This window comes from Neophocaena asiaeorientalis, unplaced genomic scaffold, assembly GCF_003031525.2.
Source record: "Neophocaena asiaeorientalis asiaeorientalis breed wild unplaced genomic scaffold, Neophocaena_asiaeorientalis_V1.1 scaffold15, whole genome shotgun sequence".
Taxonomy (NCBI): Eukaryota; Metazoa; Chordata; class Mammalia; order Artiodactyla; family Phocoenidae; genus Neophocaena; species Neophocaena asiaeorientalis.
Genome location: NW_020185328.1, coordinates 7915277 through 7940507, shown reverse-complemented (window position 1 = coordinate 7940507; position 25231 = coordinate 7915277). Strand labels below are relative to the sequence as shown.

Genomic DNA, 25231 nt, shown 5'->3' with positions numbered 1-25231 from the left:
CCTCCTGTGCAGCTGCCCGTGAAGAGGTGGGTCAGTCTGGTAGAGGAAGGCAAGAATTGCTGTCCTCTACTCTGAAACTCTCAAGAAAGCTTTTTGTCTAAAAGTCGTTTTCCTCCTTGGAGCTCAAAATATCCCCTTTCCTTTGCCATCTTAGAGGTTGAGCATGTGAACAATTCTCATTGACCAGAACAAATTAAGAGATATATAGGGGAGGCCATATAACACCATGGTTACAAATATGTATTTGGAGTTTGAAAAAGGCACAGTTCTAGAATCATCGCATATTAATTGTGTGATTCTCTGCAAGTACATAGTGTCTCTAATTCATAGTTTCCTCAACTGTATAATAGGAATCTGTGAGTGTTAATAAATAATGTATATAAAGTACTTAGAGAGCTGCCTAGCACATAGTAATTGTTCAGTAAATGGTATCTATTATTTTGTTATTATGCAGGAATATTATTGAGGAAAGAGGACTTGAAGCCCAGGGAACATACTTTTAAAAACAAACAAACAAACAAACAAACACTAGGACAGGAGTGAGAAAGCAATAAAAAAATAAATTGGAAAACACTGCTGAGATTTTCACATCCACCAGTATGGAAGAATTAATAATCTGAAGGGTCCTCTTGCTATGAAATAATGGCATAAAATAGTATTGTATTGTTTGATGTAATGTATTTTTTTGATGAGCTTACCAGAAGTAAAGGAAATCTCCCCAAAAGGAAAACCATTTTAAACCCACAAGCTAAAATGTGGGGAACCGAGCAGGAAGCACATATGAAGTTATGGGCGGACCATACAAGGGCTACAGTCAGGACACTTAGAGCCAGCAGGAGAGTAGAGGGTCAGACCTGAAACTCCTGGAGTAGGTCTGGGATCCTGGAAAACGTATAAAGTGACCCCAGTTTGGTAGTACCCTTTGTTTGCCAACAGAAACAAATATAAATCCCCTCTAGATGAAAGCACCTTCAATTCAGATCACCAGGTTTCCACAGATTAAATTTAACAAAGTATGAGTTACAATCAAAGATTACCAAACATGCAAGGAAATGGTCTTTTGCAAGAAACAAAAGAGGGCTTCCCTGGTGGTGCAGTGGTTAAGAATCCACGACACAGCTTCGAGCCTTGGTCTGGGAAGATCCCACATGCTGCGGAGCAACTGAGCCCATGCTCCACAACTAGTAAGCCTGTGCTCTAGAGCCCACAAGCCACAACTACTGAAGCCTGTGCACCTAGAGCCCATGCTCTGCAACAAGAGAAGCCACTGCAATGAGAAGCCTGTGCACCACAACGAAGAGTAGTCCCCGCTCACCACAACTAGAGAAAGCCCGCGCACAGCAATGAAGACCCAACGCAGCCAAAAAATATATATAAGATAAATAAATTTATATAAAATAAAGAAACAAAAGAAACTATAAACATCAGATTGCGGCCTCCAAGAATTCAGATATGGATTGATACAGAACATGAGATAATCATGTATAAAATGTTTAAGAATTAAAAATACAATTAAAAAAAAAGAAATCATCAAAAATATCCAGGCATACATGAAGATGAACTAAATAGAACTTTTCAAAACAAAGCAATATAGTGTTAGATTAGAAATTAAATTGATAAGTTAAATAGTAAAATAGAGAATTAATGAACTGAAAGATGAACCTCTGAAATAATTACTCAGAATACAGCAGAATGTGACAAGAGGACAAAATATGATTGTGTGGTTAAGAGAGAGAGAATAGATTGAGAAGGGCCTAAAATATATCAACATATTTGAAAGGTATTGGCTGAGAATTTTCTAGAACTGATGAAAGGTATAAATTCAAAGATACAGGAAGCTCTAATTATACCAAGGAGAGTAAGGGAAGTGACACCCATATCTAGTTGTACTTTCTTTTATTTGTTCAGTCAACAAATATTAGTTGAGCAGCTGCTGTGTAACAGGCACTATTCTAGGCTCTTGAGAAAGAACAGCAAACAAAAGACAAACGTTCTTACTCTCCTGATACTTATAGCCTAAGCATATTATCTATTAGAAGGTGATTCTTGCCATGAAGAAAAGAAAATGTAGAATAGATAAAGGGGCATTGAGAGTATCATGGTAGGGCAAGGAGAGCAAATTGCAGTATTAGTAGGGTAGGCCTTTCGGAGAAGAGGTCTGAGAAAACACTTGAAGGAGGCAATGGAGTTAGCCATTGGAGATAAAGGAAAAGTTCTAGACAGTGAGTACAGCTAGTGCAAAGTCCTGAAGGTGGGAGCGTGTTTAAGAAATGGCTAGAATGCTTGTGTAGATGAGTGTACTGAGTAAAGGGGAGAATAGGAGATGAGGTCATAGAATTTGTGGAGGGCCAGAGACTTATATTGTAAGATCTTGCTTTTTACTCTGAGTGAAATGGGGAGGCAAGGTAGGGTTTTGAGTAGAGAAGGGATATGAAATGATGACAGCTTTAGTCCCTGTGTTGAGAAGAGACCATAGTGAGGCAAGAGAAGAAGCAATGAGATCAGTGAATAGGTTACTGCAGTAATTCATGTGCCAAATGAGGGAAGCTCAGACCAAGGTGGTAGCAATAAGGATGGGCATATAGGTTTTTAATGTAGAACCAACCGAATTTCCTGATGGATTGAATGCAGTTCATAAGAGAGTGTCAGGAGTCAAGAATGACTTCTAAGGTTTTAATCCAAGCAACTGGAGAGATGGAGTTGACATCAACTGAGATAGGGAAGGTTTGAGTGGAGCAAGGTTCTGAACCTTTTGGTTTAGAAAGGGGATTGATCAGAAGTATAATTTTGAACATGTTGAGTTTGAGATGTTTATTAGGCATTAAAGTGGAGATGGCAAGTAGGCAGTTGAATATACAGTCTGGAGTTAGAAAGAGAGAGCCTAAAGAAATATAGTTAGGAGTCAGAAGCACTAGAGCCATAAGACTTGCTGAGATTACCCAAAAAAATAGGTATACATAGAGATGTGGGCCAAAGACTGAGTTCAGAGGTCCTCCAACATTAAGAGGTCAGGGAGAAGAGAAGGGACCAGCAAAGACACCTGAGGAAAAACAGGTTTTTTTGAAAACTAAAAGCAGGTGATGTTATAGAAGCCAAGTTAAAAGGCAGCAGCAACAACAACAAACAACAACAAAAGTGGAGGGAGTGATAAACCATGTCAGATGGGGCTGATAGGTCAAGAAAGATGAGAATTGAGAAACTGAGACTAGGCCTTGGATTTAGAAATGTGATGAGATCACTGGTAATCTGATGAGGGCAGTTTTGGTAGAATAATGAGAAAGAAAAGTCTGGTTAGAGTGGATTGAAAGAGGATGGGAGGAGAGGAACTGCAGATAGACAACATAGATGGCTATTTTGGAGAGTTTTATTGCAGTGGGGAGTAATTGGGCAGTGGATTGGGGGAAGAGTGTCAAAAGTGTCAAAATCTTTTGTTTTATTCTTTAAGATGTGAGAAAGAACAACATGCTTGTATAAAGTTTGGAATGACCCATTAGAGAGCAAGAAATTAATGATGTAAAAGAAAGAAATTGTTGTGAAACTTCAGAAGACCAAAGACAAAAGACTTTTAAAACAACTGGAGAGAAAAGACAGATCATATACAAAGGAACAATTAGGCTGAAGCAGACTTTTTTTTTAATTATAAAATTTTAAATTTCTTTTTATTTTTGGCTGCATTGAGTCTTCGTTGCTGCGTGTGGGCTTTCTCTAGTTGGCGTCGAACGTGGGCTACTCTTTATTGCGGTGCGCAGGCCTCTCATTGCGGTGGCTCCTCTTGTTTCGGAGCATGGGCTCTGGGTGCGCAGGCTTCAGTAATTGTGGCATGTGGGCTCAGTAGTTGTGGCTCGCGGGCTCTAGAGCGCAGGCTCAGTAGTTGTGGTGCAGGGGCTTAGTTGTTCCGTGGCACGTGGGATCTTCCCAGACCAGGGATCAAACCCGTGTCCCCTTCATTGGCAGGTGGATTCTTAACCACTGTGCCACCAGGGAAGTCCCTGAAGCAGACTTTTTGACAGCAACAAAAGAAGTAGAATAATACCTTCAAAGAGCTAAGAAAAAGTAACAGTAAACCTACAGCTGTACACCCAGCAAAACTATCTTTCAAGCATAAGAGTAACATAAAGATATTTTAAGATAAGTAAAAACCAGAGTTTACAAATAGACATATACTAAAGGAATGCCTACTTCAAGAAGGAAAATGATTCCGCAAAAATGTATGAGATGCAAGAAAGAATGATGAGCAAAGAAAATGAATTGGTAAACCTGTAGGTAGAGCTTAACAACCTTTGTATAAAATAATGATAATATCCAATTTTTTGAGGTCTAACTGTACATAAGTAAAATACAGAGGAATAATCAGACTGGGGTGATTACTGAGTAATCTAAGTTTCTTGTATTTCCTTGTGTTGACTTTAGACTTGGTTAGTAAGTACACATAGTCAATTTTCAAGGGTAATTTATTCTAAAAACAGAGAAGACATCTCTGAACCAGTAGAGGGGAAAAATAGAATATAAATAAACAAACAAAAACTGATCAATTTTTAAAGGACAAGAATTGGAAGAAAAGAAGTACAGATACAAAGTGGAACAGGAAAAGCAAAAAGTAAGAAGGTTGAAAAATAAGTATAGCAATACATTAAATATAAATTTATTAAGCTCATCATTTAGAATACAGAGATTGTCAGGTCAGATTAAGATATAAATATACGAATTGGAGCTGTGCTATTTACATAAGTTACACAAAACATAAGGAAATTGGAAGTTTCAAAGTGAAGGGATAGATAAAAATATACTAGCAATCATTAACCAAGAGAGCTGCAGTAGCCATAATAATATCAGACAAAATAGATTTTGGAATGAAAAGCATTGCTAGGGATATAAAGGATACAGTTTACTAAAAAGATATACTAATTCTAAACATGTATGCATCTAATAATGGCCTCAAAAGTCATAGAACTATAAGAATTAATAATAAATCAATAAATAATAAAACTTTATGGGATATAAATACCCCTTAAGGAGATATTTCAACATATCTTTCTGCTAAAATAAGAGAATAATAAGCACAGGATTCAGAGTAATTGTTCTTTGGCAGGGAGAGGCAGTAGGTATGATAGGATGAAAATCTCAGGTAGAAGAAAAATTTTTATTTTATGTAATTAGAGCAAAATTAGGATGATAAAATCTTAAGATAGGTGATACATTCATATGTGTTTATTTTACTGTATGCTTTAAAACCAACATCTGCATTACATATAATTTTGTATGTATCAAATATTCCATAAAGCATTTTTAAAGGAATTTTTTAAAATTCACAGGGAAAGCAATGCCTAAAATGAAGGGATTTATCTTATATTTCTTTGAGAAACAACTGTCCTTTCTAATTTAGTTTCTTGTCTTTCCATGGGCCATACCCTCTCACCTTGTATCTAGGAAAAAAACCGGTTAGTTTACAGTTAGAGGTTTTAAAAGCTATTTTCCTCATTATTGCTAGAACATATCCAACGGACCTAATCCAGACCCATGGGTCATTAAAATAAATAGGCCTCTTAACTCTGTTTTCTACTCCCACTTTATCTAGACCATGTGAAAAGTCATATACAGTTTGAAACACAGAGTCTTGGGGAAAATACAGTAAGTCCAAAATACAGTAAGTCCATGTTTGCCTTGCCTGGACACAATCTTTGATAAGAATATGCTTTTAGACAGTTCCATCAAGACATTCCTTCACCATCGAAAAGATTTCACAAGGCTTTTTTCAACTTAACTGATTTTTTAAATTTGCTTTTTAAATAGATTATATGTTAAAAGATAAAAAGTTTATACAGTGAAAATTTTCCTTCTCATTCTACTCCTTAGTCACCAAGTTTCCCTCCCTGAAAGCAAAAAATATTGTATTTCTATGTATCCTCCCAGAGATACTTTACATGTGTATAAGAAAATATATATAGTTCTTACTTCTTATATGAATTATAGCATATTTTTATATCATTTTGTACTTTTCTTTTTTCCACTTAACAAAACATCTGGTGATCATTCACTAACACTAGACTTTCTCATCTTTATATGGAAATGCAGTATTCTACTGTACAAATATACCATAATTTTTTTAACCAATCGCTATTGATGGACATTAAGGTTGTTTCTATTTAAAAGGTCATTTAAAGCCAGATGTTGCCACAGTCATCCAGACAAATACTGAAAACATTTATACTGAATACAGTAGCACATTTAGACTATTAGATACACATAAAATATTTAATTTGAAATATTAATCTTGCCTTTGTAAAAATGACCATGCTGATCAATTTCATGTAGATATGTGTTATAAGTGTATAGCTTATATTTCAGAAAATAGCATTTTATATTAGTCTACTTTTCTCTCCTTTTCAAGGAATATGGCACTGTTACCGGGAATACAGCAATCTTCAGGGACAGCCAAGTTCTCACTTAACTGTATTTCACATCGGGATTCAGACTGATATAAGCATGTACTTTCAACTGAAACAAACATGGTTCGCACTTAGTGAGTGGATTTTAAAAACTTGTTTGTTAAAATTGTAATAACAAGAAAGCATCTTTTTGTGTAAAGGAAAATTTGGGTTGGTATAACTTGTTAAAATATACTTATTGCTAATATCATTAAAATAAGTGTGTCTATAATAATACTAGCTACAATAAATGGAAAAGTCATTGAGGGGAATTTATTATATAATCTAGGAAAATGTTACTCTACAATGATCTCAAGCTATTTGCCTTCAACTTAAAATGGGTTGGATATAGACGTTTATAGCCATTAATCTGATATCCAAGAAAGGTATTTTAAAAGGAAAAAAATGCTTGATTTTTCAAACTTGTTTTTTAAAATAGAAAAAGGAAAAAGAAAAATAAGCAACAAATTTTTCATAGCAGGACTTTTAAACAACTTGTTATAGAATTGGAATAATAAATAACTGAAAAGAAATTTACATTTTTGAAATGTTTATTTAGATTGAGTTAGTTAAGGGTAATATTAACAAATATTTTAAAAGCTAGATGATTTCAGAGATGGCTTCAATCCTCTATTTCTAGAATGGTTTTATTATACTATTCCTTGCACTTTACAGAGATTCATGTTATTTATTCAAGATTTTAAAGATGATCTGTAATTACATGGTGCTTTAAAAATATTTCATCTTCATATGTTGTTGAAGTTAGAGAGCCAGGGAAGACAAGTTTGAGGATGCCTGGTAAGGAGCCCAGAGGTAGCCTAAGAGGGGGGCAATATCTTGGAGAGTATCATGATTCCAGCATGGATCCCATCACCATAAATCTGAAAACTTAATTTTGCCACTTCACCCAAAAGTCATCAGGGACAGGCTCACAACATGTCACCAGAGTGCCTTTTTATTCGTTAAAACTATTAGGGTACTCTCTCTGTGACCAGAATACAGACATATATACCACCTAGGACACTGCTTTCCTGGGGTCAAGGCATATGGGGAATCAGATCACTAGTGAGAAAGTTTTTTAGCAGAGACCCTTGGATAGTCTTGAGAGATGTTTTCTTAAGGCTCATGCCAAGCTTGATGAGCTAGCCCTGCTGCACAGAAGCCCCCACCAGATTCTTTTGTCTGCCAAATTCAGTTTTTCTGTGTTCCTTGGATAGTACTAGATCAAAATGCCAAATTCTTGCTCTTTGGGTTCCCATTTCTAGCCCTCATGCAGCTAATTCCCTTCACATAGCACATTATTTTTTCAAATATGTTTCAGAAGAACTTCATTGATAGCCATTTTTTTTAACTATAAAAATCAGGTGTCTTAGAACTTAAATCCTCATTACTTTTTCTGAATTTGAGTGATTCCATATCTCCTCAGCAGTCCATTTACTGTCATCTGTCATATCTAAAGATGACAAATCTCATCCATTATGTATTGAAACCTCTAGTTTTACTCTGAGATGGATCTTAGTTACAGGTTCTATGGTCATCCTGCTGCTGTCTCTTAAGGACCTTCAACACAAAAATCATTGAGATGATCAGAATCTGCCATTGGAGAAGTTGAGAGGTACTTTGAGGAGAAAACAGGGCTTGCTTTTCTTTTCAAGTCTAGCAATACTTATCTTTCCTCAAATGAGTGTTAGCTTTCACAACGCATTTATCAGACATTAATTGATTACTTGCTCTGTGTCTGATGAAATCCTAGGCACCAGAGACAAGGGTATACGTATGAAATTATACTAATTGACAGAAACACTAAAAATATGCAGTTATACATGCAAAAATTATAATTTGTATGAGTCTTGGATTGTGTTAGGAGATGGTTCTATTCTCATTTCTATTAATTATCCCAGCCTCCTTGGTAAAGTTAGATTTATACCAGCTCCTCTCTAGGGGCTCAAAACATATGTTTCTATTGTTTTCTCTTGCTCAAACAAAAGGAGGGAATATAATATATAAATTCAAAAGACAGTTAAATTTCTCTAATATAACCATTTAAAATATGTAATTTTGTAAAGGTACAAATTTAATGCGCAATGTTCTTTTTCAATGCAATTTCAGAACATAAAGTGACTGATATATTTCATATTCTTAAGTTTGTCCAAAGAAGATAGTGATTTTAGGTTAATATGGCTATACTCCACAATTTTGGACTCAGTTTAGTTTTAAGAGAATCAAAAATGTTTTTTGCATAAAAACATAAATACATCGTTTAACTAAAAAGATGTAGTAGCGAGATGATACCTTACTAAGATCCTCTCACATCTCTGGGTTAACTGATTTCTACTTACTTGGAGATACTAACTGAAGTGGGATGTATCATCCGAATCTCAGTGGTATAACAATAGAATGAAATAATGAGCGCCCTATTGCTGGAAGTGTTCAGACATGAGCGGAATAACTATCTAGCAAGAACGTTAGAATGGACTCTTTCATGGGTAGGAATTTAATTTAACTTTCCATTAAGTTTCTTTTATAATTTCAGATTTTGTTATTAGCAGTACTATATTTCCTTAATTTAGGATCCATACCTTTTCACTTTTTAACATCTCTGAGGTCAGGATGCATTTTATAATCAATGAATAGACATTTAATAAAGGATTTCTTTACTTTTCCTGAAAGGATATTACTAAATTGAAGGTATGTCTTAGAATTGAGGAAATATAGTAATTAGGACTGTTTGGCTTTAAGTAAAAAGAAACAAAGGAACAAGCTGGAGGCAAGGCAGGGGTATTTATTCTAAGAATATAGAAGTGTCTCACCAAACTCAAAGCAGCAGAAAAGCAGCTGGACTTTCAAGTGTATGTGGATCCAGGAAACAAAAAGCCAAAAAGGAGCCAAGATTTCCTCCACTTGCTCTCTTTCTTTACACATAAACATTTTATTCTTTCTTTGCAGGTTCACTTACTTCACATAAAGATGGTTTTTACACAGTTTATTTTAAATGTGTATAACTCTTAGTTCAAGAGGTTTATAAACTTCAATTCAAAACCGAACTAGATTCCCTTAATTCTAATTCTGAGACTTATTATTACACAACTTGGGTTGGGTTTACACTCTGATTTCATCAATGGCAGCCATGATAGGTGGAGTGTGAAACTTAAAATGTGGCATCTCAGAACCCACCCTGTCCATCAGCAAGATCAATTAATTAAGAGGCACTGTGAGTGGGGAGCCAGTCCAGAAATTTTCTTCTGTAATGATTCTCTTACTCAAAGGAGTGAAAGTGAAAACATCTAAAATAGAGTTGCCTAAAGCAGCCCTTCCTTTCTTCCATGCCTATTTTCTCATTTCTACAAATGGTGTGAAATGTTTCCATAGATAAAATGAAGCCTGTCCAACTGAGTTGTTTAAACTCTAGCTAAAAGTTTTAATCTAGATTTTTTTTTTAGCGTTTCTGGAAGGTTTTGAAAGCGAATTTCTAAAACTGGCATTTTTGGAGAGGTAGCACTGCTTAAATTATGAAGTGTCAGAATTGGTAGAAATAATCATGAAGATCAGTCCTAACTTTTGCAGAGAAAGTTTGCTTTGGGGATTGATTTGAATCGCACACTATTTTTTTTTCCCCCCTGTTTAAAGTGATAATACTCTGCATCCTTGAAGTGTTCATCATCCTCATGCTGATCTTCCTCAGGGACCGAATCCGCATCTCCATTGCCCTGCTGAAGGAGGGGAGCAAGTAAGGCCTTGATGGAGAAACTCATATACTGTATATCAATGTCATATCGGTCACTGCTTATTTGTTGATGCCCCAGACTATTTTCCCTTTAAGATGGCTTGTTAAATCTGCTTTCCATTCAAGAACACTTGTTCAAGTTCAGACTCTTCCACGTATTAAAAACATCATGCTAACAAATCTTTCAAAATCCCCAAACCTCAATTATCATAGGGTAAAATAAAGCTAAAACTCATGTATTCTATGTACTAGCACTTTTTTTTTAAACACCAAATATATGTTAGGAGGATAACTTATGTGAAAGTGATAAAGTGCTATATAAAAGTTAGTTATGTTATATTATTCCCATACTGAGTCATATGTTAATATTAATGGTTGAGATCATTTGCAGAACTTTAAATCACCATAATTCTATAAAGTCAATTATGTGCTCTTGCTAGTTTTGTATAAATAACAAAACTTGCCAGTAGACAGAATAATTGGTCCTAGCACTACCAGACTGTACATTTTGTATCTACAGCTCTCAATTCAGGAACATTTTATACCCAGAGCCATTTTTATTTTAAAATGCTACAGAATAGGGGCTTCCCTGGTGGCACAGTGTGTTGAGAGTCCGCCTGCCGATGCAGGGGACACGGGTTCGTGCCCCAGTCTGGGAAGATTCCCAGCGGAGCGGCTGGGCCCGTGAGCCATGGCCACTGAGCCTGCGCATCCGAAGCCTGTGCTCTGCAACAGGAGAGGCCACAACAGTGAGAGGCCCGCGTACCGCAAAATAAATAAATAAATAAATAATAAAATGCTACAGAATAAACAGTTTTTCATAAAATTCATGTTGTGAGGTAATAACACCTACAGTTTCTAAACTATTCCAAAAGGTCACTTGAGGATAATACTTTAAACTTTTGAATAATGCATGGAAACAGCAAGGAAGTGTTATTACAAAGCCAATAGGTCATGTTCTCTATTTAGAATGATGGAAACTGAGGTGTTAATGGCCAAGGACCAAATTATTTTAAATAGTCTTTAAGGATTGTTTTAACAAAATCATCATCTATAATAATAATAGTGCCACCTAAAGCCAGTGTTTGAAATAGTTAACAAGCAGTTTGTTAAATTAAACTCTCTCCTTCCCACAATAACTGAAGCCCTATCATTAGCCACTGAAAACTACTGATTTGCTGGGTTATTTCTTAAATAATATGATATTGTACAATTCACTTATCCCGCTGCTATGCCTCTAAATGTGTGTGTGTGTGTGTGTGTGTGTGTGTGTGTGTTAAACGGCAATTACTACTGTGACTGGTTAATAATTTTTTTCAAGGGAAAATAAGAGCTGGAATAAATATGCATGAGAATACAGGGTAAACATAGGGATGCCCAATAATTCACTGAACAGCAGTGTCTGGGGAAAAGAGAGAACAGCATAGCCCAAATAGTGAGGTGGCGAAGGTAACAAATACAAAAATGAATCTAAAATGTGTCAGTGCATTAGGAGTGGAAATAGTTCCATCATAGTTCTCAGTGGCTGTATGAAACAGCATAGGGTTAATTCAGTATCATATGCTGAAAAGATTATAGGGCAATTAGGATATGAATATTTTAGAAACCATATCTTAGGAGGAAATATCAAAAGAATTATTACCCTGGAGAATAAAAGAATGAGTTGCTTGAAGGGTTGCTGTATGGAAAAGGTGGTCCTTTCTTCTCCAGAAGGTGGTGGATGTGAATTACATGCAGGCAGATAAGGAAGGACTTTCTAATACTTTGGTTGTTAAGAAAATAGAATAAGCTGTGTCATATAAAAGTAAGTTCCTTTCACTTAATGAGATCACCAGAGACTAATGAACATGTTTTGAAGATAGTTCAGAAGGGATTCTTAAATTAGGAATGGATTCTCCCATTTGATCAGATGATCTTCAAGGTCCTCTCTAATTTTAAAAGTCTAAGGAAAAGGGAGAAATACCATGATTATAATGCATCAAATATTTATGCATCAGTCAGAAATAACCAAAGAGGAGAAGGTTTGGGGAACTTTTGGCAGGAATCAAACATGAGCATTGAAAGAATGCCTCTAACTTACTAAACATGAATAAATAAAAATTTAAAACCAACTAAGTATACATCAGCAAAAAAGAGTTGATGGTTATTACCACTGTTCTTGGAATGAATTCAGTCAAAGGCTTATTTATAGTTCTAACAGATAAAATTTTAATTGAGAAATTATAACTGGATCATTTTCAGTTTCAACTATTTGTTTTATTTTAGAGCCATTGGATACATCCCTACTACCTTAATTTATCCAGTTTTAACTTTCATTTTCCTCTCAATCTGCATTTCCTACTGGGCTGTGATAGCCATGTATCCTTTGGTAACTGACTCCTTCAAACCTCAGGTACACACTACTATTCAGGAGCTAGGAGTTTGTCTGTTTCCATGTGGGAAAGACTAGGAACATCCTAAAGATATAATTGATATGATGATGATGATGGTGATTATGATGGAGATTATGATTGCTAATCTCTAAAAATGTTTCAGTGTACCAAATGAATTTCCCCTCAGATAGGTCACATGGTACATTTTGTTTTATTTTGTCTTCACATGTGGTACTACTCACTCCTCCTTTGCAATACGTAAAAAAATCTTTTTATATTTCACTGTTTTTAAGGGGCTGCTCAGTGGAGCTGACCCACGTTATATTACTCTGGTTCTGAAAATGAATGAATTGTTAAAAGATTAGTTTTTTGAAATTAATCTTTCAGTGGACTTTTGAGTTATTTGCATTACTTTCTTGTCCATTTACATTCAATCTACCAGCAAATAATTTATCCTTAACAGAGTTCACTCAGTTACTTGGCTACATCAGGGGTACCTATATACAAAGTCATAGCCCCAGAGGGGCAATGTAAACATGAAAATAAAACCTGTAATCCAGAGGTAAGTAAAAGAAACTCTTTTATTTACTGCAATACAGAATTCTACTGTATTTCATCTAGCAGTAGTGGTAGGAATCATCCTGAAATAGAGACCATGTGCATTGATGAGGATCACTGTAGAGAAGGGGAGGGTGGGTCGGGTGTTAGCAGGAGAGCACTGAAAACGGTAGGCAGAATAGAGAGAAGGCACTGCTATTTCCTGAGCTCACTTGTCCTGTCATACACCTAAGAAGCAGGCACAGTCAACAACAACACTAATAAATGTGAAATTATAGTGGATGCAGACTGATGAACATACGATGGAAAAATGAGGTACTTTCCAGAGCTCATTAAAGAATTGTATAAAGTGATGTTATAGAAAATAGAAATAACAGCAGAAGCTAATAGGAAAAAAGCAAGATATGCAATTGGGGGCCACACAAGAGAAGGCAAGGAAGGTGTTATCTTGGAATAGCACTTAATATTATATTATTCGTGTTTTGTTTTTTTTTTCCTGAGTGCAGATTTTTAATACAACTGAAATTGCCAAAGCTTGCCCTGGGGCTCAGTGTCGTTTTGCTTTCTATGGTGGAAAGAGCCTGTACCATCAATATATCACTACCTTCCAGATATTCAATCTGTTTGTCTTTCTCTGGCTTATAAATTTTGTCATTGCATTGGGTCAGTGTGCCCTTGCTGGTGCCTTTGCTTCTTATTACTGGGCCTTGAAAAAACCTGATGACATCCCACCATATCCACTTTTTACTGCATTTGGACGAGCCATAAGGTAAGTTTCACACTGAAACCTACACCTATCTTCCCAGTTATGTTTAGTGTGTTTATAATTCAAGTGGCAAAGTACTTGAGGTCAGAGGTATAATTCAAGATTCATAGATGTCCACTGGCTTTGTCTGGTTTTATAGCCACAGTTTTATAATCCCCACCCAGGCCAATATCCTTCTAAAAGGTTACTGGAGAGAAGAGGTAGGGGAGGGCACCAAATTAAAGATTAAGGACTAACTTGTCTGTGTTTCTTCATTGCTCAGCTCAAACATAAAATCATCATAAGATGACAGGCTATTGGTATCATTTTCATAGATGAAGTGCAAAATGGATGTCTATGGTTTAAAATCCTCTATGGAGACCTTTGTCAATCTGAATAAGAGAGTATAAGAAGCTCTTTCCTATCAATCCTTCTGCAGATCCCTTTTACCAATAAAAATTAACTAACATCCTTTTAGTTAATAGTAAAAATATTTTAACTTTTATTCTCATTTTATCTTTGCCCAGATATCACACTGGATCCCTAGCATTTGGATCTTTAATTCTTGCAGTAGTTCAAATGTTCAGATTAATCCTAGAATACTTGGACAAACGTCTTAAACGTAAGATTCCAGAATTCATCTTTTCTCAGACTTCTGACTTCTGTGAATAGAACAGATTGGGTCAGGGGGTTGGGGGGGACATAATGACTGTAACTTGGACACAGTAATAAGGATGGATGTGGTCAGATTGGGGAGATGTTTGGAAGGAAAAGCCAATAGGACTTGAGGGATGGAATATGGTGGGGGGTGGGGTGGGGAGCAATGGTAAAATAGAGTAAAAATGTGTGATGCTATTTATTAAGATATGGAAACCAGTAGAAACAAATTTCAAAGAAGAGATTTAAAACTGTGTTTTTGACCTGTTAATATTGAGAAGCATGGTGGAGATGTCAGGCAGTTCCAAGTCTAGAGCTCAGGACAGGTCAGGCTTAAAGTATAAATGTGGCCATTGGCATAAATCTTCATACATAACACAATACAGTTTACAAACACATAAACTCTGCTTGGGTTGTACTTTAAAATATTTTATTATTAATTATCAAAATAATCTTGAAACAGAGCAACCAAGTTGGAACACTCACATTTCCTGATTTCAAGACTTAGTACAAAGCTACAGTAATCAAAACAGTGTGGCACTGGTGTAAGGACAGACATATAGACCTGGAAAAGAATAGACAGCCCTAAAATAAATGCTCACATATAAGACTATTCAGTGGGGGAAGGAGAGTTTTTTTCAGCTAATGTTACTAGGAAAACTGGATATCTACATTCAAAAGAATGAAGTTGGACCCTTACTTTATACAATATACATAAATTAATTCAAAATGGATCAAAGACTTAAACATAAAAGCTAAGACTATAAAAGCCTTAGAAGAAAGCATAGGAAGAAATCTTCTTGACATTGGATTTAATGATGGTTTCATTATTTTAATGATCATTTTAATGATGATATGACACCAAAAATACAGGTAACAAAAGAAAAAAACATAAATTAGAATTCATCAAAAAAAAAAAAGTCTGTGCATCAAAGGACACTATCAAGAGAGTGAAAAGACAACCCACAGAATGGGAGGAGATATTTGCAAGTCATATATCAGATAAGCAACTAATATTTAGAATATATAAATAACTCCTACAACTCAACAATAAACAAACAACCTATTTCAACATGGACAAAGGATTTTTTAAATTAAGTAAATTTTTTTCAGCTTTATTGAGGTATAATTGACAAATAAAATTGTAATATTTTTAAAGTGTACAACATGATGATTTAATACACATATACACTGTGAAAGGATTCCCACATTTAAGGTGGGACACATCTGTCCACCTCATATACTTCCTTTTTTTTTTCCTTTTTTGGTGTGAATGCTTAAGTTCTACTCTCTTAGCAAATTTCAATTATACAATACAGTATACTCAACCATACTCACCATGTTCTACATTAGATCCTAATACCTTAGTCATCTTATAACTGAAAGTTTGTACCCTTTTACCAGCCTCTCCCAATTTCTCCCACTCCCAGCATACGGCAACCACCATTCTATTCTATTTACATGCATTCAACATTTTTTCCCTACGTATAAGCAATACCATGTGTATTTGTTTTTGTGTGGCTTATTTCACTTAGCATAATGCCCTTCAGGTTCATCCATGTTATTGCAAAAGCAGGATTTCTTTCTTTTTAAGGCTGAATAATATTCCATTTTGTATATATAACGTAATTTATCCATTGATCCATTTAATGACACTTAAGTTGTTTCCATACATTAGATACTGTAAATAATGCTGCAGTGAACATTGGAGTACAAATATCTCTTCAAGATAGTGATTTTGTTTCCTCCAATTATATATACAGAATTAGAATCACTGGATCCTATAGTAGTTCTATTTTTAATTTCTTGAGTAACCTCCGTACTGTTTTCCACAATGGAGTAATCAATTCACATTCCTACCAACAGTGTACAAGGGTTCCCTTTTCTCTTCATCCTTACCAACACTTGTTATCTCTTGTCTTTTTGATAAGAGATATCCTAACAGGTATGAGGTGATATCTCACTGAGGTTTCTTTTTTTTTTTTTTTTTTTTTTTGGGGTAGGGGGGCCCCCCCCCGCCGTGGCCCCTCCCCTTTTGATTTCTATCATCAGAGTTTTGTGGTTTTCCTTATGAGGATCTTATACATATTTTGTTAGATTTACACTAAGTGTCCATTTTTTGGGGGGAGCTTATATAAATGGTAATGTTCTCTTAATTTGAAATCCCACTATTTCATTGCTGGTATATAGGAAATCAATTGGCTTTTTTATATTAACCTTGTATCTTTCAAGCTTTCTATACTCACATATTAGTCTCAGGAGGGTTTTTTTTTTTTTTTTTTTTTTTTTTTGCGGTACGTGGGCCTCTCACTGCCGTGGCCTCTCCCGCTGTGGAGCACAGGCTCCGGACGCGCAGGCTCAGCGGCCACGGCTCACGGGCCCAGCCACCCCGCAGCATGTGGGATCTTCCCAGACCGGGGCACGAACCCGCGTCCCCTGCATCAGCAGGTGGACTCTTAACCACTGCGCCACCAGGGAAGCCCTCTCACTGAGGTTTCGATTTGCATATCTCTGATAATAATGTTGAGCACTTTTCATGCACCTATTGGCCATTTTTATGTCTTCTTTGAAACAATGTCTATTCAGGTTCTTTGCCCATTTTTTATTGGGTTATTTGTGTGTTTTTTGCTGTTGAGTTCTATAAATTCCTTGTATATTTTGGATATTAACTCCTTATTACATATGTGGTTTGCAAATATTTTCTCCCATTCAGTAGGTCACTTTTTCATTTGTTGATGGTTTCCTTTGCTGTGCAGAAGCTTTTTGGTTTGATGTAGTCTCACTTGTTTATTTTTGCGTTTGTTGCCTTTGCTTTTGGTGTGAAATCCAAAACATCATTGCCAAGACCAATGTCAAGGAGCTTACAACTATAAAATCTTCTAGGTTTCAGGTTTTACTTTCAAGTCTTTAATCCATTTTGAGTTGATTATTGTGTATGGTGTAAGATAAAGGTCCAATTTCACTCTTTTGCATGTAGATGTCTAGTTTTCCCAGCACCATTTATTAAAGAGAATATCCTTTCCCCATTATATATTCTTGACTCCTTTGTCAAAAATTAATTAACCATATTGCATGGGTTATTTCTGGGCTGTCTATTCTCTTCCATTCATCTATGTGTCTATTTTCATACTGATACCATACTGTTTTATTACTATAGCTTTGTAATAGAGTTTGAAATCAGAAAGTGTAATGCCTTTAGCTTTGTTATTCTTTCTTAATTGCTTTGGTTATTTGGATCTTTTGTGGTTTCATGCAAATTTTAGGATTTTTTTTTTTATTTCTGTGAAAAATGGCATTGAAATTTTGATAGGGATTGCATGAAATTTGTAGATCACTTTGGGTAGTACGAACATTTTAACAATATTAATTCTTCCAATCCATGAACATGGAATATTTGCCACTTATTTGTTTCTTCAATTTCTTTTGTCTACAGCTCACAGTTTTCAATGCACAAATATTGGGTTGGCGAAAAAGTTCATTTCGGTTTTTCCATAACATGGCAAAACCAGAACAAACTTTTGGTCAACCCAATAATTCTCCTCCTCATTTAAATTTATTCCTAGGTATTTTATTGCTTCCATGCAATTGTAAATGAAATTTTACTCTTGATTTCTCTTTCCAATAGTTAGTTGTTGGTGTATAGAAAGGCAACTCATTTTTTTTTTTTTTGGCAACTCATTTTTGTAAATTGATTTTATTTCCTGAAACTTTACTGATTTCATGTATTAGCTTAAATAGTTTTTTGGTGGACACTATAGGGTTTTCTATATATAATATCATGTGATCTGCAAACAGAGACAGTCTTACTTCTTGCTTTCTGATTTGGATACCTTTTATTTCTTTTACTTGTCTAATTGCTCTGGCTAGGACTTCAGGTACCAAATTGAAAAAAAGTGGCAAAAAAAAAAAAAAAAAAGAAAGAGAAAAGAAAAAAGTGGCAAGAGTAGGCATCCTTATGTTGTTCCTAATCTTAGAGGAAAAGCTTTTGGCTTTTCACCAATGAGTATGATGTTAGCTGTGGGCTTGTCACATATGGTCTTGATTATGTTGAGGCCTTCAATAACCAGTTTATTGAGAGTTTTTATTACTAAAGGAGGTTGAATTTTGTCAAGTAATTTTTCTGCATCTATTGAGATAATCATGATTTCCTCCTTCATTTTGTTAATGTGGAGCATCACATTTATTGATTTGCATATGTTAAATCATACTTGCATCCCTGGAATAAATCCTACTTCATCTTGGTATATGATTCTTTTAATCTAGTATTGAATTCAATTTGCTAATATTTTGCTGAGGATTTTTGCATTTATGCTCATCAAGGATATTGGCCTGTAATTTTCTTTTCTTGCAGTGGCCTTGTCTGGCTTTGGTATCAGGGTCATGCTGGCCTCATAAAATGTGTTTGGAAATGTTCTCTCCATTTTTATTGTTTGAAAGAGTTTGAGAAGAACTGGTATTAATTCTTCTTCAAATGTTTGGCAGAATTTCACAAGTTAAGCCATTTGATCCTGGACTTTCCTTCGTTGGGAGGTCTTTGATTACTGACTCATAATCTTTACTAGTAATTGATCTGTTCAGATTTTCTATTTCTTCATGATTCAATTTGGTAGGTTCCATGTTTCTAGGAATTCATCCATTTCTTCTAGGTAGTCCCATTTGTTGATGTAAGATTGTTCCTAGCATCTCTTATGATCCTTTGTACTTGTGTGGTATCAGTTGTAATGTCCCCTCTTTCATTTCTGAATTTAAGTCTTCACTACTTTTCTCTCAGTTAGTCTAGTGAAAGGTTTGTCAATTTTATGTTTCAAAAAAACAGCTGGTAGTTTCACTTACCTTTCCTATTTTTAAGTCTCTATTTCATTTATTTCCACTCTGATCTTTACTATTTCCATCCTTCTATTATCTTTGTACATAGTTTCTTCTTTTTTTTTCTTTCTAATTCCTTGAGGCGAAAAATTAGGTTGTTTGAGATCTTTCTTTCTTCTTAACTTAGGTGTTTATTGCTATGGACTTCCCTCTTAGAACTGCTTTGCTACATTCCATACATTTTGGTATGTTGTGTTTGCATTTTCTTTAGTCTCAAGGTACTCTTTGATTTCCCTTTTGATTTATGCTTTGACCTGTTGGTTGTTCAGTAGCATGTTGTTTAATCTCCACATGTTGAATTTTCCAGTTTTCTTCTTGTAATTGATATCTAGTTTCATACCACTGTGTTTGGAAAAGATGCTTGATATTATTTCACACTTCTTACATTTATTAAACTTGTTTTGTGACCTAGCATATGATCTATCCTGGAGAATGTCCCATGTGTACTTGAGAAGAATGTATACTCTGCTGTGGTTGGATGGAATGTACTGTAAATGTCTGTTAAGTCCTTCTAGTCTAATGTGTAGTTAAGTCCAGTGCTTTTCTGTCTGGATGATCTATCCATTGTTGAAAGTGAAATTTTAAAATTCCTTACTATTATTATATTGCTATTTATTTCTTCCTTCATATCTGTTTATATTTGCTTTATATATTTAGGTGCTCCAATATTGGGTGCATAAATATTTATAATTTTTATATCCCCTTGATAAATAGACACTTTTTTCATTGTATAATGAACTTTGTGTATTGTTTCAACTTTTGGCTTAAAGTCTATTTTGACTAATATAAGCATAGGTACACCTGATTTCTTTTGGTTTCCATTTGCCTGCAAAATCTTTTTCTAATCTTTTACTTTCAGTCTAAGTATGTCTTTAAAGGTGAAGTGAGACTCTTGTAGGTAGCATATATTTGAGTCTTTTTTAAAAATTTTCTTTCAGTCCCTCTATATCTTTTGATTGGAGAATTTAGTCCATTTACAATTAATTGTAATTATTGATAGCTATGGACTTACTGTTTCTATCTTGTTAACTATTTTCTGGCTGTTTTATAGTTTTTGTTTCTCTCTTCCTCTCTTCCTTTGTGATTTGATGATTTTCTGTAGTGGTATGTTTTGATTCCTTTCTTGTATCTACTATAGGTTTTTGCTTTGTGGTTATCATGAGGCTTACAGAAAATATTTTATACTTATAACAATGTGTTTTAAGCTGATAACAACTTAACTACAAATGCATACAAAAGCTCTGTTTTATATTCACACACACATTTTATACTACAATGTTGTTGGGTTTTTTTTGCAGTATGCGGGCCTCTCACTGTTGTGGCCTCTCCCGTTGTGGAGCACAGCCTCCGGACGCGCAGGCTCAGCGGCCATGGCTCAGGGGCCTAGCCGCTCCACAGCACGCGGGATCTTCCTGGACCGGGGCACAAACCCGTGTCCCCTGCATCGGCAGGCAGACTCTCAACCACTGTGCCACCAGGGAAGCCCACTACAATGTTTTTGATATCACAGTTTACATCTTTTTATATTGTGTATCCATTAACAAGTTATGTAATTATAGTCCTTTTTAATACTTTGTCTTTAACCTTTATACTGTAGTTCTAAGCTGTTTACCTACCACCATTACAATTTTAGAGTATTTTGCATTTAAGTGTATATTTACCTTTACTGTGAGTTTTATACTTTCATATATTTTTATGTTACTAATAAGCATCCTTTTGTTTCAGCTTAAAGATATCCCTTTAACATTTCTTGTAAGGCTGGTCTACTGGTGATAAACTTTTAGCTTCTGTTTGTCTAGAAAACTTTTACCTCTCCTTCAATTCTGAAGGACAACTTTGCCACATAGATAGAGTTTCTTGGTCAGCAGATTTTTCTTTCAACACTTTTAACGTATCATTCTACCTCATTCTGGCATGCAAATTTTCTGCTGAAAAATCTGCTTATAGGATTATGGGGATTCCCTTGTATATAAGAAGTTGCTTTTCTCCTGCTGCATTTACCCACCTTTTAACTTTTGAAAATTAATTTTATGTGAGTCAGTATGGATCTCTTTACATTGATATTCTTTGAGCTTTCTGGATCTGGATGTCTCTTTGATTTTCCAGGTTAGGGAAGTTTTCAATCATTATTTCTTTGAATATATTTTCAGCCCCTTTCTCTTTCTTCTCCTGGGACCTCTTGTAACATGTAAAAAGTACATTCTTTTTAATTTTTCTTCCTCTAATTGGATGAATCCCACTGCCTTGTCTTTGAATTCATCAATCCTTTCTTTCTTTTTTTTTTTTTTTTTGCGATTCACGGGCCTCTCACTGTTTCACTGTTGTGGCCTCTCCCATTGCGGAGCACAGGCTCCGGACGCACAGGCTCAGTGGCCATGGCTCACGGGCCAAGCCGCTCCACGGCATGTGGAATCTTCCCAGACCGGGGCATGAACCTGTGTCCCTTGCATTGGCAAGCGGACTCTCAACCACTGCGCCACCAGGGAAGCCCTCTTTCTTTCTTTTTGAATTTTCTTTTATTTTTTTATACAGCAGGATCTTATTAGTTATCCATTTTATACATATTAGTGTATATATGTCAATCCCAATCTCCCAATTCATCACACACTACCCGCCCCCCCCCACCACTTTCCTCACGTAGTGTCCATACGTTTGTTCTTTACATCTGTGTCTTAATTTCTGCCCTGCAAACTGGTTCATCTGTACCATTTTTCTAGGCTCCACATACATGCATTAACATACGATATTTGTTTTTCTCTTTCTGACTTACCTCACTCTGTATGACAGTCTATATCCATCCATGTCTCTAGAAATGACCCAATTTCGTACCTTTTTATGGCTGAGTAATATTCCATTGTATACATATACCACATCTTCTTTATCCATTCATCTGTCGATGGGCATTTAGATTGCTTCCATGTCCTGGCTATTGTAAATAGTGCTGCAATGAACATTGGGATGCATGTGTATTTTTGAATTATGGTTTTCTCTGGGTATATGCCCAGTAGTGGGATTGCTGGGTCATATGGTAATTCTGTTTTTAGTTTTTTAAGGAACCTCCATACTGTTCTCCATAGTGGCTGTGTCAATTTACATTCCCACCAACAGTGCAAGAGGGTTCCCTTTTCTCCACACCCTCTCCAGCATTTGTTGTTTGTAGATTTTCAGATGATGCCCATTCTAACTGGTGTGAGGTGATACCTCATTGTAGTTTTGATTTGCATTTCTCTAATAATTAGTGATGTTGAGCAGCTTTTCATGTGCTTCCTGGCCATCTGTATGTCTTCTTTGGAGAAATGTCTATTTAGGTCTTCTGCCCATTTTTGGATTGGGTTGTTTTTTAAATATTGAACTGCATGAGCTCTTTATATATTTTGGAGATTAATCCTTTGTCCATTGATTCGTTTGCAAATACTTTCTCCCATTCTGAGGATTGTCTTTCCACCTTGTTTGTAGTTTCCTTTGCTGTGCAAAAGCTTTTTAAGTTTCCTTAGGTCCTATGTGTTTATTTTTGTTTATATTTCCATTACTCTAGGAGTTGGATCAAAAAAGATCTTGCTGTGATTTATGTCAAAGAGTGTTCTTCCTATGTTTTCCTCTAAGAATTTTATAGTGTCTCGTTTTACATTTAGGTCCCTAATCCATTTTGAGTTTACTTTGTGTATGGTGTTAGGGAGTGTTCGAATTTCATTCTTTTACATGCAGCTGTCCAGTTTTCCTAGCACCACTTATTGAAGAGACTGTCTTTTCTCCATTGTATATCTTTGCCTCCTTTGTCATAGATTAGTTGACCATAGGTGCGTGGGTTTATCTCTGGGTTTTCTATACTGTTCCATTGATCTATATTTCTGTTTTTGTGCCAGTACCATATTGTCTTGAATACTGTAACTTTGTAGTATAGTCTGAAGTCAGAGAGTCTGATTGCTCCAGCTCCGTTCTTTTCCCTCAAGACCGCTTTGGCTATTTGGGGTCTTTTGTGTCTCCATACAGATTTTAAGATTTTTTTTCTACTTCTGTAAAAAATGCCATTGGTAATTTGATAGGGATTGCATTGAATCTGTAGATTGCTTTGGGTAGCAGAGTCATTTTGACAATATTGATTCTCTCAATCCAAGAAAATGGTATATCTCTCCATCTGTTTGTATCATCTTTAATTTCTTTCATCGTTTTATAGTTTTCTGCATACAGGACTTTTGTCTCCCTAGGTAGGTTTATTCCTAGGTATTTTATTCTTTTTGTTGCAATGGTAAATGGGAGTGTTTCCTTAATTTCTCTTTCAGATTTTTTATCATTAGTGTATAGGAATGCAAGAGATTTCTGTGCATTAATTTTGTATCCTGCAACTTTACCAAATTCATTGATTAACTCTAGTAGTTTTCTGGTGGCATCTTTAGGATTCTCTATGTATAGTATCATGTCATCTGCAAACAGTGACAGTTTTACTTCTTCTTTTCCAATTTGTATTCCTTTTATTTCTTTTTCTTCTCTGATTGCCATGGCTAGGACTTCCAAAACTATGTTGGAATAATAGTGGTGAGATTGGACATCCTTGTCATGTTTCTGATCTTAGAAAAAATGCTTTCAGTTTTTCACCATTGAGAATGATGTTTGCTGTGGATTTGTCATATATGGCCTTTATTATGTTGAGGTAGGTTCCCTCTATGCCCACTTTCTGGAGCGTTTTTATCATAAATTGGTGTTGAATTTTGTCAAAAGCTTTTTCTGCATCTATTGAGATGATCATATGGTTTTTCTTCTTCAATTTGTTAATATGGTGTATCACATTGATTGGTTTGCATATACTGAAGAATCCTTGCCTCCCTGGGATAAATCCCACTTGATCATGGTGTATGATCCTTTTAATGTGTTGTTGTATTCTGTTTGCTAGTATTCTGTTGAGGATTTTTGCATCTATATCATCAGTGATATTGGTCTGTAATTTTCTTTTTTTGTATTATCTTTTTGTGGTTTTGGTATCAGGGTGAGGGCGGCGTCATAGAATACGTTTGGGAGTATTCCTTTCTCTGCAGTTTTTGGGAAGAGTTTGAGAAGGATGGGTGTTAGCTCGTCTCTAAATGTTTGATAGAATTCACCTGTGAAGCCATCTGGTCCTAGACTTTTGTTTGTTGCAAGATCTTTAATCACAGTTTCAATTTCATTACTTGAGATTGGTCTGTTCATATTTTGTATTTCTTCCTGGTTTAGTCTTGGAAGGTTATACCTTTCTAAGGATTTGTCCATTTCTTCCAGGTTGTCCATTTTATTGGCATAGAGTTGCTTGTAGTAGTCTCTTAGGATGCTTTGTATTACTGCAGTGTCTGTTGTAACTTCTTTTTCATTTCTAATTTTATTGATTTGAGTCCTCTCCCTCCTTTCCTTGATGAGTCTGGCTAATGGTTTATCAGTTTTGTTTATCTTCTCAAAGAACCAGCTTTTAGTTTTATTGATCTTTGCTATTGTTTTCTTTGTTTCTATTTAATTTATTTCTGCTCTGATCTTGATGATTTCTTTCCTTCTTCTAACTTTGGGTGTTGTTTGTTCTTCTTTCTCTACTTCCTTTAGGTGTAAGGTTAGATTGTTTATTTGAGATGTTTGTTGTTTCTTCAAGTAGGATTGTATTGCTATAAACTTCCCTCTTACAACTGCTCTTGCTGCATCCCATAGGTTTTGGATCATCGTGTTTTCATCATCATTTGTCTCTAGGTATTTTTTGATTTCCTCTTTGATTTCTTCAGTGATCTCTTGGTTATTTAATGATGTATTGTTTAGCCTCCATGTGTTTGTATTTTTTACGTTATTTTCCCTGTAATTGATTTCTTATCTCATAGCATTGTGGTCAGAAAAGATGCTTGATATGATTTCAATTTTCTTAAATTTACTGAGG

General features: G+C 35.4%; 1 protein-coding gene across 1 annotated transcript in view; it reads left to right on the top strand.

Moving 5' to 3' along the window:
• The window catches only part of SLC44A5 (solute carrier family 44 member 5), a 158474-nt gene that overhangs the window by 117227 nt on the left and 16016 nt on the right, over positions 1-25231 (top strand). Inside the window, exons 10-15 of the mRNA XM_024734564.1 lie at positions 6389-6520; positions 10053-10152; positions 12415-12507; positions 12996-13083; positions 13586-13848; positions 14352-14446. Of these exons, the coding sequence (XP_024590332.1) occupies positions 6389-6520; positions 10053-10152; positions 12415-12507; positions 12996-13083; positions 13586-13848; positions 14352-14446 (771 nt within the window). The remainder of the gene's footprint in view (positions 1-6388; positions 6521-10052; positions 10153-12414; positions 12508-12995; positions 13084-13585; positions 13849-14351; positions 14447-25231) is intronic.